At 39.8% G+C, this 13,113-nt stretch overlaps 1 protein-coding gene across 1 annotated transcript in view; it reads left to right on the plus strand.

Annotated features, from left to right (window-relative positions):
* Positions 1-692: 692 nt before the first annotated feature.
* ULK4 (unc-51 like kinase 4) overlaps positions 693-13,113 on the plus strand; it is a 213,706-nt gene continuing 201,285 nt past the window's right edge. Inside the window, exons 1-9 of the mRNA XM_036395859.2 lie at positions 693-931; positions 2,620-2,820; positions 5,456-5,555; positions 7,195-7,334; positions 8,618-8,777; positions 10,294-10,395; positions 11,205-11,288; positions 11,918-11,993; positions 12,604-12,699. Of these exons, the coding sequence (XP_036251752.1) occupies positions 2,683-2,820; positions 5,456-5,555; positions 7,195-7,334; positions 8,618-8,777; positions 10,294-10,395; positions 11,205-11,288; positions 11,918-11,993; positions 12,604-12,699 (896 nt within the window). The 5' untranslated portion in view covers positions 693-931; positions 2,620-2,682. The remainder of the gene's footprint in view (positions 932-2,619; positions 2,821-5,455; positions 5,556-7,194; positions 7,335-8,617; positions 8,778-10,293; positions 10,396-11,204; positions 11,289-11,917; positions 11,994-12,603; positions 12,700-13,113) is intronic.

Genomic DNA, 13,113 nt, shown 5'->3' on the forward strand with positions numbered 1-13,113 from the left:
AAAACAAAACAAGAAAAAAAAGAAAAAAAAAAAGAAAAGGAAAAAAAAATAAACAAAAAAAAAAATCTCCAGATCCCCATGAAATGAAAAAGAAGTGAAAACTCCACACTGTTCTTAAACATAGAAAACGCTTGTTTCAAGGACTAAATTTTGCCACAAGAAAAGTGTCCCTCAATTAGGCGCTTGCAGAAGGCCATGGCAGGGCTGAGGACGCTATCTGCCGCTTTGATGGCGGAGGTTGCACAGAGCAGCCCCACCACCACAGACTGCCGGCGGCACCCGGCCTTTGCCGACGGACGCGCCAGCCCCCGGTGCTCCTCACACCAACATCCGGGACCCTCCCCGCTCGCCGCCCGGTGGTCCCGCCCTGACGTAGGCACCCCGGACCCAATGGGGCTCCACTCTGCTTCCGGCGTCCGGCGCCGTCTCCTGGAAACGGGGCTGCGGTGGCGACCATCCGAGTAGCGTGCGGGGGGTGCAGGGACGCAGCCCGGTGGGATCTGGCTGTGCGTTCCAGCGGGAATAAAGGACAGCAAAACTCTCCGATTCCCGGAGTCATCCTGCCTGCTGAGCCGGTGCCTTTCCCCCTTGCCTGTATTTTGTGGCGCGCAGGGACCAGTGTTCCGTCCAGACACTGCCACCGGGGCATGGGAGACTCCGTCCCGGGGGCGGGGCTCCGCTGTTTCGGTTGATGGCGGCGGCGTGGCGGTGATCCATCCCGCGCCGCACTACGGCTGTCGTTCCCTTCCTTTCCCGTCGGGTCCATCCTCCGCGCACAGATACGGCTGTCGTTCCCCTCTTTTCCCGCCGGGTCCATCACGGGCGCAGCTACGGCTGTCGTTCCTCTCCTGCTTTCCCGCCGGGTCCATCCCTGGCACAGGTGCGGCTGTCGTTCCCCTCCTTTCCCAGCGGTTGCATCCCCCGCACAAAGGTACGGCTTTGTACCGATGCTTTCCCGCCGGCTGCATCCCCGCACACAGGTACGGCTCTCGTACCTTTCCCCCATTCCCCCCGGCTGCATCCCCGCACCCAGGTACGGCTCTCGTACCTCTCCCCCTTTCCCTCTGGGTCCATCCCCGCACACTGGTACGGCTCTCGCACCTTTCCCCCTTTCCCTCTGGGTCCATCCCGCACCCAGGTACGGCTCTCGCACCTCTCCCCCTTTCCCTCTGGGTCCATCCCGCACCCAGGTACGGCTCTCGCACCTCTCCCCCTTTCCCTCTGGGTCCATCCCGCACCCAGGTACGGCTCTCGCACCTCTCCCCCTTGCCCTCTGGGTCCATCCCGCACACAGGTACGGCTCTCGCACCTCTCCCCCTTTCCCTCTGGGTCCATCCCGCACCCAGGTACGGCTCTCGCACCTTTCCCCCTTTCCCTCTGGGTCCATCCCGCACACAGGTACGGCTCTCGCACCTTTCCCCCTTTCCCTCTGGGTCCATCCCGCACCCAGGTACGGCTCTCGCACCTTTCCCCCTTTCCCGCGCACGTTCGCGGCCGTTACCCCGCGGAGCGCGCGCGCCCAGCGGCCCCTCACGCTCCCCTCCCATCCCTCACTGCCCCCCTCACCCCATCCCTCACCTCTCCCTCCCATTCCTCGCCGCCCTCTCGTTCCCTCCGCCGCCGTCCCTCGGTCCGAGTGCCGGAGCGGACCTGGGGCGGGGCTGGAACCCGCGGCTGGAGCGCTCCTGAGACCCCCTGGCCCGCTCCCCTGTGCTGCAAGAGGCTCGGGAGGCGGCTGCGTCTCCGGGGCCGCCGTGCAGCGCCTCAGGCCTGACCGACCCCGACGGAGCTGGGAGCGCAGGAGATCGTGGGTCGTGCTCGGGCTGCTCCGCTCGGAGCGGTTTGGCCATTCCCCCGTAAAGAGAGGGAACCGCATCTCCTTGGCGTGCTGGTCCTGTATCCAGCCCAGAGCAAATCAGTTCCCTCGATGCCTGGAGGCTGCCGCTTTGAGTGCTTCTGTGGGGGTTCACTCCTGCTTCGTTACAGGTGGTGGCTTAGGAAGCTTCCATGATGGCCTTCTTGCCTCATCTTTTCACCTTTTGTATCAGTTTAATTGATCTCCTTTTACTTTATCTCAAAATCCATCTGTTGAACATCTGTTTTGTGTGTCAGAGAAGCTGTAGGTGTCCCATCCCTGGCAGTGTGCAAGGCCTGCTTGAACGGGACATTGAGTAGAGTGTTCTGGTGGCGTGTGTTCCTGCCCACAGCAGGGGCGTTGGAGCGAGGTGATCTTTAAGGTCCATTCCAACCCAAGCCATTCTATGATTTTATGATTCTATGCTCCGTTGGTTTCTGTGCTGGAATAAAGGCATAGCCATTACTCTTGAGAAACAGAGACTATTCTCTTTCCCCTGTGGCCTGTTGCATTTTTACAGATAATACCATTTAGAATTTGTATCTACTAGCCAGTCTATTACGTTTTGAATATGATCTTTGGAAGTGTAAAATTCACCTTTTCAAAATTTTGATCACATTTCCTGAGAGGAGGTGTTCTGCAAATCAATTGTATTCAATCTTTCTGGAAGTGTGGAATCCCTATTCATGGTAATGGGGAGGGTGACTACTATAGGCGAATGGTCATTAAATTTGAAGGCTTCCCCTTTCTCCTCCTTTCTTTAGGTTTATTTCTTTATGAGATTAATGCCGTGTTTCCAATCTGTTGCCTGTGAAGTGTCCTAAAGCATGGAGAACTTTGTTTTGTATGAGGAGATTGGAAGAGGAAATACGACAGTTGTTTATAAAGGTAGAAGAAAAGGGACAATTAATTTTGTTGCCATTATTTGCGCTGATAAATGCAAGAGAGCTGGAGTAACAAACTGGGTAAGTAATGGGGTTTCTTTTCCTGCTAAATCTGGAAAAAAATACAGCCTAAAAATTCCGGTTGCACAAGTTATAGAAAAGTGTCATGTTCTTCTTTAAGATGGAGTTTGTCACATTTAGACCAGCTTCTCAAGATTTCAAGTTCTTATTCTTGAGATACAGTCTTTTTTTAATGTATATATTTCTTCATATGACTTTATTGGTTTTTAGATCGCATGCATGAACACATGTTTACAGTCTTACTGTTTCTGTGATGTGTTAGTGAACTTGTAAAAATAGTTACATATAGTTACATGTGGTGGTTTGCTTTATTTTGTTATTAGTTGTGCAAATCCAGTGGTAGCAATAGCTTCTAGTAAACAATCTATTTTTTGCTTAGCAAGAAGAAATTTTTTTTGATGAAATAATATCATTTAAGCTGAATCGATTCTGGTTTGTAAAACCTTGGCAAAGCTTTAAATATGATACTGTCTGGAAAGGAAACTGATACAGTTGTACAGTTCAAATATTTTATTTTTCCAGTAGGTACATTTTGTTTCTGTAGTGGGTTAACCTTGGCTGGATGCCAGGTTCCCGCCAAATCCGCTCTATCACTCCCTTCTTCAACTGGATAGGAGTCAGAAAATACAATGAATGGGTCAAGATAAGGGTAGGGAGAGATCAGTCTCCACTTGCCTTCTCAGGAAAAACAAACTCAATTTAGGGAAAGTAATTGAATTTATTGCCAGAGTAGGATGATGGTAAATAAAACCAAATCTTAAAACACCTTTCTTCTACCCCTCCTTTTTCCTGGGCTCAGCTTTACTCCCAATTTTCTCTCTCTCCTCCCTTGCCAGAGATGCAGGGAGATGGGGAGTGAGGTCAGTTCATCAGACATAGTCTCTGTCGCTCCTTTCTCCTCATGCTCTTCCCCTGCTCCAGCGAGGGTCCCTCCCATGGGAGACAGTCTTCCACAACCTTCTTCAGTGTTGGTCCTTCCCACAGCCTGCAGTTCTTCATGCACTGTTCCAATGTAGGTTCTTTCCATGGGTGCAGTCCCTCAGGAACACGCTATTCCAGTGTGAGTTCCCACAGGTTACACATCCTGCTAGCAACCGGCATGGGCTCCTCTCTCCATGGGTCTGCAGGTCTGCCAGGAGCCTGCTCCAGCGCAGACGTCTGAGAGAGTCACAGCCTCCCTCAGGTTTCCACCTGCTCTAGAGTGGGGTCCACCACAGGCTGCAGATGGATCTCTGCTCTGCCATGGACCTCCCTGGGCTGCAGAGGGACAGCTTTGCCTCACTGGCCTTCACCAGGGGCTGCAGGGGAATCTCTGCTCCAGCTCCTGGGGCACCTTCTGCCCCTTGTTCTGCACTGACCTTGGTGTCTGCAGGGTTGTTCCTGTCACACATTCTCACTCTTCTCCCCTGCTGCTGTTATACAAGAGTGTTTTTTCCCCTTTTTAAATGTTATTCTGGAAGTGCTGCCACCATCACTGATGGGTTGGTGTTGGCCAGCAGTGGGTCTGTCTTGGAGCTGGCTGAGATTGGCTCTGTCATACACAGGGGAAGCTTCCAGCAGCTTCTCACAGAAGACAGTCTTGCAGACCTCCCCACCTCCCCACCTGGATACTGAAACCTTGCCATGCAAAATGGATACAGTTTTGTCACGGATATATTTTATGAAAAATCCTTTCGTTAGGATCTTTTCCCCTGAGAAACTGAGAAGCCTCAGAAATGAAATGTAAATAATAATTATCTGCTGCTGTGGAATGTAACAGGTGCATCTTTGATTGGTCTCACGTGGTTGTTTTTAATTAATGGCCAATCACAGTCCAGCTGTCTCAGACTCTCTGATCAGTCATAAGATTTTATTATCATTCCGTTCATTTCTTCTATTCTTTTAGTATAGTTTTAATATATAATTTTATTTAAATATAATATATATAATAAAATAATAAATCAGCCTTTTGAAACATGGAGTCAAGATTCTTGTCTCTTCCCTTGTCCTGGGACCCCTGTGAACACCACTACACAGTTTCATATTCCTTCTCATTGTTTCAAAGGTCATTTCTTAGTAACTTTTTGTTCTTAGGACTGTATGGGCCTTACAAATCTCTTGGGGATACCTTATGTACCACTCTAGCAAGCAAAAGGCTTCTGTAGAGATTAGGCCATGTAGCTGTTATAGAAATACAGATTTTGGGGTCTTTTGAGTGATTTTCTTTGTCTGATAAGATTAAGAATGATGGTAAAGCTTCTTTTCACTTCTTCTTGCTCAAATTATCTCTCATTTGTATTCTTATTAAAAAAAAAAGTAGGAGTGCAAGTTTGACTCCAAATTCTAATTTCCAGTTTATTATTTAGTGGTGCAGGAAAGTTAAATAATATTTATAATTTTGAGTTGGGAACTTACTAGTTTTTTTTCTGTATTTTAAAAACAGTTGAGTTGGGCAGGGTCTGTGAGGAAAGTTATCTTTTCTCAACATACATGTAACATAAAATATTTGAAGAATAATGTTAGTGCACTAGAAAAGGCAAGAGAACAAGTAGCTAATCTAGAGTAGATTGTATTGTTTCTTGTTGCCATGCCTCAAGTCCATATATATACATTTATGTCTTTCCCCGACTTAAGTATGTTAAAAATGTCACTCTAGGTTCGTCTGACTCAGGGACTCACACATAAGAATATAGTGACGTTTTATGAATGGTATGAAACAAGCAACCATCTCTGGCTTGTAGTAGAATTATGCACAGGTAAGAGGAGCTCAAAGGTAAACATTTATAGAATGAGTATTTATAAGAGATTTCTTGCAGCTTCTCCACAACAAATGCTTAGATCTTTGAAAAAAGTGTACTTCTCTGATTATTAACTTGAGAATCCTGTTTATATATAAAAGTGGTTTTGCTCTTGGAAACATTTTTAGAAATCAATTGAAATTCTGGTTCTCCTCTGCTTCACTGTATGCCTCTTTGAAAAGTTAGTTGAGTTACATAATGCTGGTTTTTAAGAGCTGAAGCGAGAAGGCCAATCAGGGAACATAAAAGCAAATTATACTTCTGTGAATAGTCACAAGGTAGGTCAGTAAAAATTACTTGAGAAATTTTCTAAGGACTGGCTGCTTTGGCATTCTCCTTTAAGAGACATCAAGAAGCAAATCAGTTCTAATGACTTAATATTGTTCAAATTAATCTTTATTCAAAGGGCAATTCGGCAGCTAAAGAGAATGATTTAAATTGTTTTCCTATTCCGTATAAGTATTTTGATTTCCATGTTAAAATTATAATTTGGAAATTCTGAGAACCCAGAACTGCATTGTTGTTCACTTAGTTTTGATAAGTTCTTATCAATCTATTAAAGAAATCTTGTAAAGCTTTCTTTAATTGTGATGGCTACATGTTTTAAACTTCTGACAGCATGCTTTCCTCCATATGGAAAGGAAAGAGAGCCAATATGCATGTGATGCATGTTAAGATTTTGGAGTTTGTTTAATAGTAAAAATCCACGTTACACTCAGCCTTTTTATTTATCCAGAATTCTGTTTGAAAAATTACTGAAAAAGAGAACTTATGAGTTCTGAGAAAAAAAGTCAGGTCATTCTTTCAGTGATTAAAAGTGATTTTAATGGCTCATATGGAGGCTTTGGTCTACTTGCTTAGTCTAACTTTGGGTTACATATTTCAATTATTAGACAGGCAGCCTTTTATTGTTGAACAATTATCAGGTGTTTTACCTTGCAGTTTTATGGTTTGCTGTAAGGTGAGTGTCTTGGAGCTAACTTACTTAGAATAAGATGTGGATTTATTCTTAATTTTGTTGAGACTTGAAAAATACTTTTGAAATATGGAAGATTTCTCTCACTTGTCTCAAAGATAATTTCTGTTATCAGATGCAAAATATTTCTGTGTTGCTGGTTTCCCTGCTTTTATTCTTTGTGTGTTTGGCCATATTATGGAAACAATTTAACTGGAAAATGGCCTGCCCTTAGTTTCTTTGTTCTTAGAAGTTGATAGCCTGCTGTTGGTATTATTTATTCTTAACTTGTGCAGCAGGAATCTAGTTAAGGAATTTTAATAAAAGCATGAAGTACTATTACACTGTGAAGTGACACAGTTTCTGGATTTCTTTTTTCCTTTCTCTTTCCTTTGTAAAATAATATTGAAGTAGTTTTGAAGTCATGCAGTCAGTTTTATTCCAGATAACATTCAGATTTTGTCACAGTATTAAAAATAAATTTTTTGTACATCTTAGATTTTGTAACTATTAGATATCAAGAAATATTTTTTAATATCTACTGATACTGGTTTTTGATTGACATATTTTGAAGTTTATGTATTTGGGCATTACTTATGTGACCTCTTCTTTATATCCACTTGCTGATTATATGTATTTCAGGTGGTTCTCTAGAATCTGTCATTGCTCAGGATGAATGTCTACCAGAAGATGTGGTGAGAGAATTTGGTATTGATCTGGTTACTGGTTTATACCATATTCATAAGCATGGAATTATCTATTGTGAATTGAAGCCTGGAAAGGTGAGGAGTGATGTTATCTATAGGGACACTGGATGTTACTTTTCATGCTATCAGCATTTATTTTATTATTTGTATTTTACCATTTGGAAGAAGCTTACCTCAGTTGTGAGGTTGTTTTATAATATATGTGAAGACAATCAGAGATAAGTCTGTAGCTTGAATATTTTATGATATAATTGATTTCTTGACTTGATATATAGCTGATAAAATGTGATGTATTCCTTTTGACTTGGTGTACTGATTTAATTTATTGAAAGATTTTAGTTCTCTATCCTTGGAGACATAAATTTGTTATTATTCTATGGTGCTGCAGAATATTTTGCAGTCGTGGAAAATGCTAATGACGGAGTAAATTTAACTAAAGTTTCTTTGTTAATAGCTTTCTATATTATTTGCACATACCATGGAAATAATAATCTTATTCCTGTATAAAAACACAAGTCTTTAAGTAGTTTCTCTTTTGTGTATGTCTGTAATTTATGTAGAGTTTTGCTAAAGTCTGTTTGTTTTTAATTCATGTATAATAAAAATTTTTTGCTTAATAGTAATTGGTTCTGACCTTGATCTATAAATGATCAAGTTGCCATTCTCTTAATATTTGGTAAAATCTTCCACAATTCTACTCAGTTCCTGTCATTTATGGACCTAAAAACACTAAAAATACATCGTGTAGATGACTCAGTAGTCTTCCAAAGAAGAATGCTGCTGTAAAGTGCTCATTTCAACAGAAAGTAAAATACTAAAGTTAATGCTTCTTCTGTGCCCTGCCCCCTGCTTCTGGTTGAATGGGCTATTTCTCTAACAAGGTTTTTGGGATTATGAAGTTTTTAGTTGAAAGATAGGCAGTGACTGGCCAGAGAAAACTCTCATCATCATCAGACAAAATCTGTGGAAGTTTCTGCTGTGTAAAATGAGAACAATTCTTTTTTTTTCTCAAATGAAGCCCTGTTTGGTTTTACTAGACTTATATTTTCCTATGAAGTTTTACTTTACTTTAACTATCTTTTCTCTAGTAGCATCATTGTTTATTTAGATTTAATAATGAGTAAAGAAAAGTGCATATTGAACCTCTTAAGAGTTCTATTGGGGTACTTTTGGTTATAAGAAAAAAGATACTATTGGCATTGACTTAAAGAAAAACTTCAGTGGTTTTGGTTGTAGTGATCCTTTCTATGTACTTAAATGGTTTGAGATTGTGATTATTTTTATAATAAATTATTTCATGTTGGAAATTTCAATTTTAGTACATATGCTAGCATATTGGATTTTGTTTGTTCTAATAGATTCTACTGGAAGGGGCTGGCACTTTGAAATTCAGTAGTTTTTGCCGGGCAAGAGCAGATGGTGAAGACTTGGAAAAAGTTTTTGCTTTAGCTGGAGCTGAAGAAGGTGAAGATATTAATGAAAACACTGTGCAAATACACTTTAAAAATATAGTTCAAGGTATGAGATTTTTACTAGCCAGAATTAACTGACACCAAAGAGACTGAATGGAAGTTGGAACCCCAGTGATTATGATAAAGAGAAATGATTTAGAATTAATCCTGTTTTGTCTCAGAAAAAAGTGAGCTATGGAATTATTTATGGACTTCTAAAAAGTTTGTGCTGCAAGTGCTCTCTGTAGGATCTGGAACTAAATTGCACTAAGTTAGAGTTAAAAGTAGACAGAAAATTCAGGAAGTACTACACAGAACTACCGCTTCTTTCATTGGCCACTGCACTGCTGTACTTTCATTGTCCTTTTTGGTGCACCTGCTCTAGGTTATTTCTAGTTTGAGGTCAATTCTTTCACTACCTTAAAGAATGATAATTTCATTTTAAAGTCTGAGAAAGTTACTGTGCTTCAGTTTCAACAGGCAAATCCACGCAAATGTAGTAGACTGCAAATACCATGGGGGTTTTTTTCATTAAATATGCAAACTTCAGAAACTTGTTTTTAATCTCCTGAATCTTTTACTAGTCATAATCTCAGAACATCTCATAGACCTCTATTTCTAAGATAACGATGTCCCATATATCACTTCCTTTTATTGGAAACCACAGAATTCTTCGTAATATTTTATGAGAACAAAGAGAGCTCTCCTTGCTGTCTCTTTCTGAAAGTCCACACTGGAAATAATAAGACCAAGATCAGGTCTTTATTCAGGAAGAAATACAAATCTAATCTCTTTCCTGTTGCTCTTCGGAACTGTTTTGATATGTGTGTTAATGAGCTTTTGTCACTTAAAAAAATAAAACCCAAGAAGAAAAGAACCCAAAGTAAACTTTTTAAGGGACTATGGAGTTGGCACTTTTACTGAGTTAGTATAATTTCTTTAGAGATTTTTGAGAAGTGCTGGGAACTACTGTAGAAATAGGAACTGTCAATTTTATTCCTGTATCAAACAAAAGAGGTTTGTGAATAAGCTGCTATAATTTGATATGTGATGTTTTAATAGTGTTTTAGTGGGAAAAGAGCCGTAACTGTTTACTGTAACAGTGATTTCATTGGATAGCTACCTTGTTTTTTATAATAGAGTTTATTAAATTTGTGAAGGTTTATTTCTTGGCATAGCTTTAAAAAAAAGAAATCCCAAATCTAATGTAATGTAATTATTTCTGTTACTCACATGAGAATGATTTACCATTCTGCTCAAATTGCTTGTCTCTTAAAGCTGTTAAAGCAAATCAAAACATTCTTTGCATTAATCACTCTGTTTGAAAAGTGCAGCACAAGTCAGTTTAGTAATTGAAGTGAAATAAACAACAAAGTAGCATATTTAATCCTACATAATACAGTGAAAGTATAGCAGGGAAGTTCCTTGGAAACTACTTATATTTGCTATTTCAGTTTTCTTTTCTGTGGAGTGAAGATAATCTATAGCTGGGTGATGTTCGGAGACAAAGTTTGAAGTGTTGAAAAAGGTGAATGCTGAATGAATAATCAAAGTGCATTAATTATATATTCTGTATTTTGTAGGCTTTCCATTATACACAGCTCCTGAAGTAATAAAGGGAGACAACTTCTGCAAAGCTAGTGATCTGTGGTCCCTGGGATGTTTGCTCTATGAAATGTTCTCAGGTTGTAAGTTTGTGTATCTATTTAGTATCTGTGATAATGGAAACATAGTTTATAGTCCCAGAGTAAATTCTTATGAACTGTCAAGGGAAGTTAGGACATAGGAAAACTTGAGACAGGTTTTGAAGATTTCTTTAAGAACATACTAACTGTGCTTAAAAGACAAAAAAAATGTGTCTTTATCCAATAATCAGGTGAAACAATACTTTTAAGTGCTCCTATTGACAGCAATACTAACCAACACGTGGGGTTTAAATACTAGTATTTAAAATTATGGCAGCCCTCAAATTCTGACAGTATAGTGTTTTTTATCTCCTTGGTATTAAACTCTGTGTGCATTATTTTAACCTTTGAAAGAGAAAACTGCCTCACTATTGTAAAACTAGAGTAATTTGGTTCCCTGCACATAAAGTACCCATAGCTTCAGCTAGAAGGAAGCTTCATCACAGAAGAGAATTACACTGCAGCCTTCTTAAACCTTAAGCAAAACACTGATCTGTTGGATAAACACAGTAACACAGATACAGGGATTTCTGTCTTTTGCTGTTGTCTTATGTCTGATTCTTACAGGGCTATCATGGTTTCCTCCATCAAGACATCTTTGATGCCTCTTCTGGCTGTGGTTTCTTTTGCTGTTCATGATGAAAGAATTTAATCAAAGATTTGGAATTTAAATTGACAAGAAAATATGATAAATATTACTCAGACTGAGGTTGTTTATTTCTTTGGATGCTTTCTTAGGAAAATGAGCTCATGATAAATCATTGTACCTTACAACCATTTTGAAGTTTGCCTAATCTGTTTGTTTGTAGGAAAACCACCATTCCTGTCAGAAAGCCGTTCTGAATTAATTGAAAAGATTTTATCTGAAGATCCATTGCGACCAGGACCAGAGAGTAGGATTCTGTTGTTCTTCAATGGATCAAGTCACAGTAATACTACAAAGCTTTGGTTTACCCTTTTTCTTCTGAGGCTGGTTGCAGGAATCAGTTAGTTATCCAAAGTGAATGTTAGCAATGCCTTCCTGTGATAATTCCCTGTTAGTGATGAACGTTTGTTTCCCTTCTGACAGCGACATATATAATTTACTTTAATTGTTAACACTATATCTACTTACTGGGGTGGAATTTTTTATCTTGGTCATTCTGGGCATCAGTGTTATTCACAGATATCCTAATATATTAGTGGCTCTTTTTCAATTTAAGCAGATTTGAACTGTGCTTAATTTCTTCCTAGTAGCTATCTGATAATTGGAGGGTGCTTTTTTTTTTTAAGTTACAAATAAAAAAAAAATATTATTCGTTTGACATCCAAGCATTAGTAGTCTGTTTGTTTTGGGGTTTTTTTTTGGAGGATTCTTTGACATGCAAAGAGTGTATGTTTAAGATCCTTTATACATTGAGATTTGTTTTCAGAGATTACTATCAGGAAAGTTTTTTAGCATGATCTGTAGAATACTATGGTGTACATTGGGTGATGATTGTTTTTGCTATCCAATACTGATCTTAAGTGCTTCTCTTTACAGGTTCTGCTTTTCACAAACCTTCTGCTGAGTTCATAAGTTTGCTTGATGGGTTACTTCAAAAGGATCCTCAGAAAAGGTAAAGTGCCTAATCCATGACAGCTGTTTATATTGTCACCTCTGGAGAAAATAATTATTGTAATACTGTATGTATCCTATTTTGTAGCTGAAAAAGAATGAAAAAAAGATCATCCCTTGTATAAAAGAGCAAACTATGCTTTTTCTTAGATGAAGACATATAGAATTAATGTTTTCATTAAGTGCATTTTTTTTGTTTGTTTTGTACCTGGTGCTAAATAGATAACTTTGTAACAGAATGATAGGCAGTTTGGAATTGGATGGCTTTGCTTTTCCAGAGCAATGGGCACCTGTATTTCATTAGGCTTTAACTTACACCTGGTACAGTCCTGTTGTTAAATAATTTAGAGCTGTACGTTGTAGGGTATGTCAGACAATTTACATGTGGCATTAACTCTGCAGTTTCCTTCATTCTCATATCTCTGTTGTGTGAATTTTCTGTTCTGATTTAAGGCAAAAGTTTGTCCTGTAAGAAAACCAGCTTGTTGTCCAAATAAAAGCAAACAACAGGATTAACTACTCTGTGGTGTCACTGTGTTCAAAACCTAGTCTGGAATGTGTCTGTGCAGTTGTACTTAGCCACTGCTTTTATGTTTGTTGTTTTTCCAAAGGCTGAATTGGACAGACCTATTGCAGCATCCATTCTGGAAAGGATCCTTTAGCCATTGTGGTGGTGGTTCTGCAGACAGACAAGGCACAAGCTTGAGGTACTGGAAGTTCGAGGAAGGTTTCTTTTAGTAAATATAAGCAAAGATAAAAAATATCTTATTGTCTGTACATTTTATAACTTTTGAACTTTCCTTAGAATTTTCATGAAATAATAAATGGAGTTTTACACCATTCTGTAAGTGGTTTTGGGTGTATAGGAATTGTATTATCCTCTTAGTGTGTTGCACTGTTGATTCACTTTCAACTGACTCCTTCCTGCTGGCTGTAGAATGTGTCGAAATTCACTTCCAAGCTAAATGCTCTCATTTTTATTTATATATTATATAGTATTGTTGTATGAATCTGACTTGCAATTTTTTTAACACTTTTGTAGAATCTTATAAATATGGGTCTGGTTTATCTTTGGTAAGTTTTTTTGTTTGTTTTTATGCATTAGGTTTAGAGCCTCACAA

Source organism: Molothrus ater, chromosome 1 (genome assembly GCF_012460135.2).
Source record: "Molothrus ater isolate BHLD 08-10-18 breed brown headed cowbird chromosome 1, BPBGC_Mater_1.1, whole genome shotgun sequence".
In the NCBI taxonomy this organism is placed as follows: Eukaryota; Metazoa; Chordata; class Aves; order Passeriformes; family Icteridae; genus Molothrus; species Molothrus ater.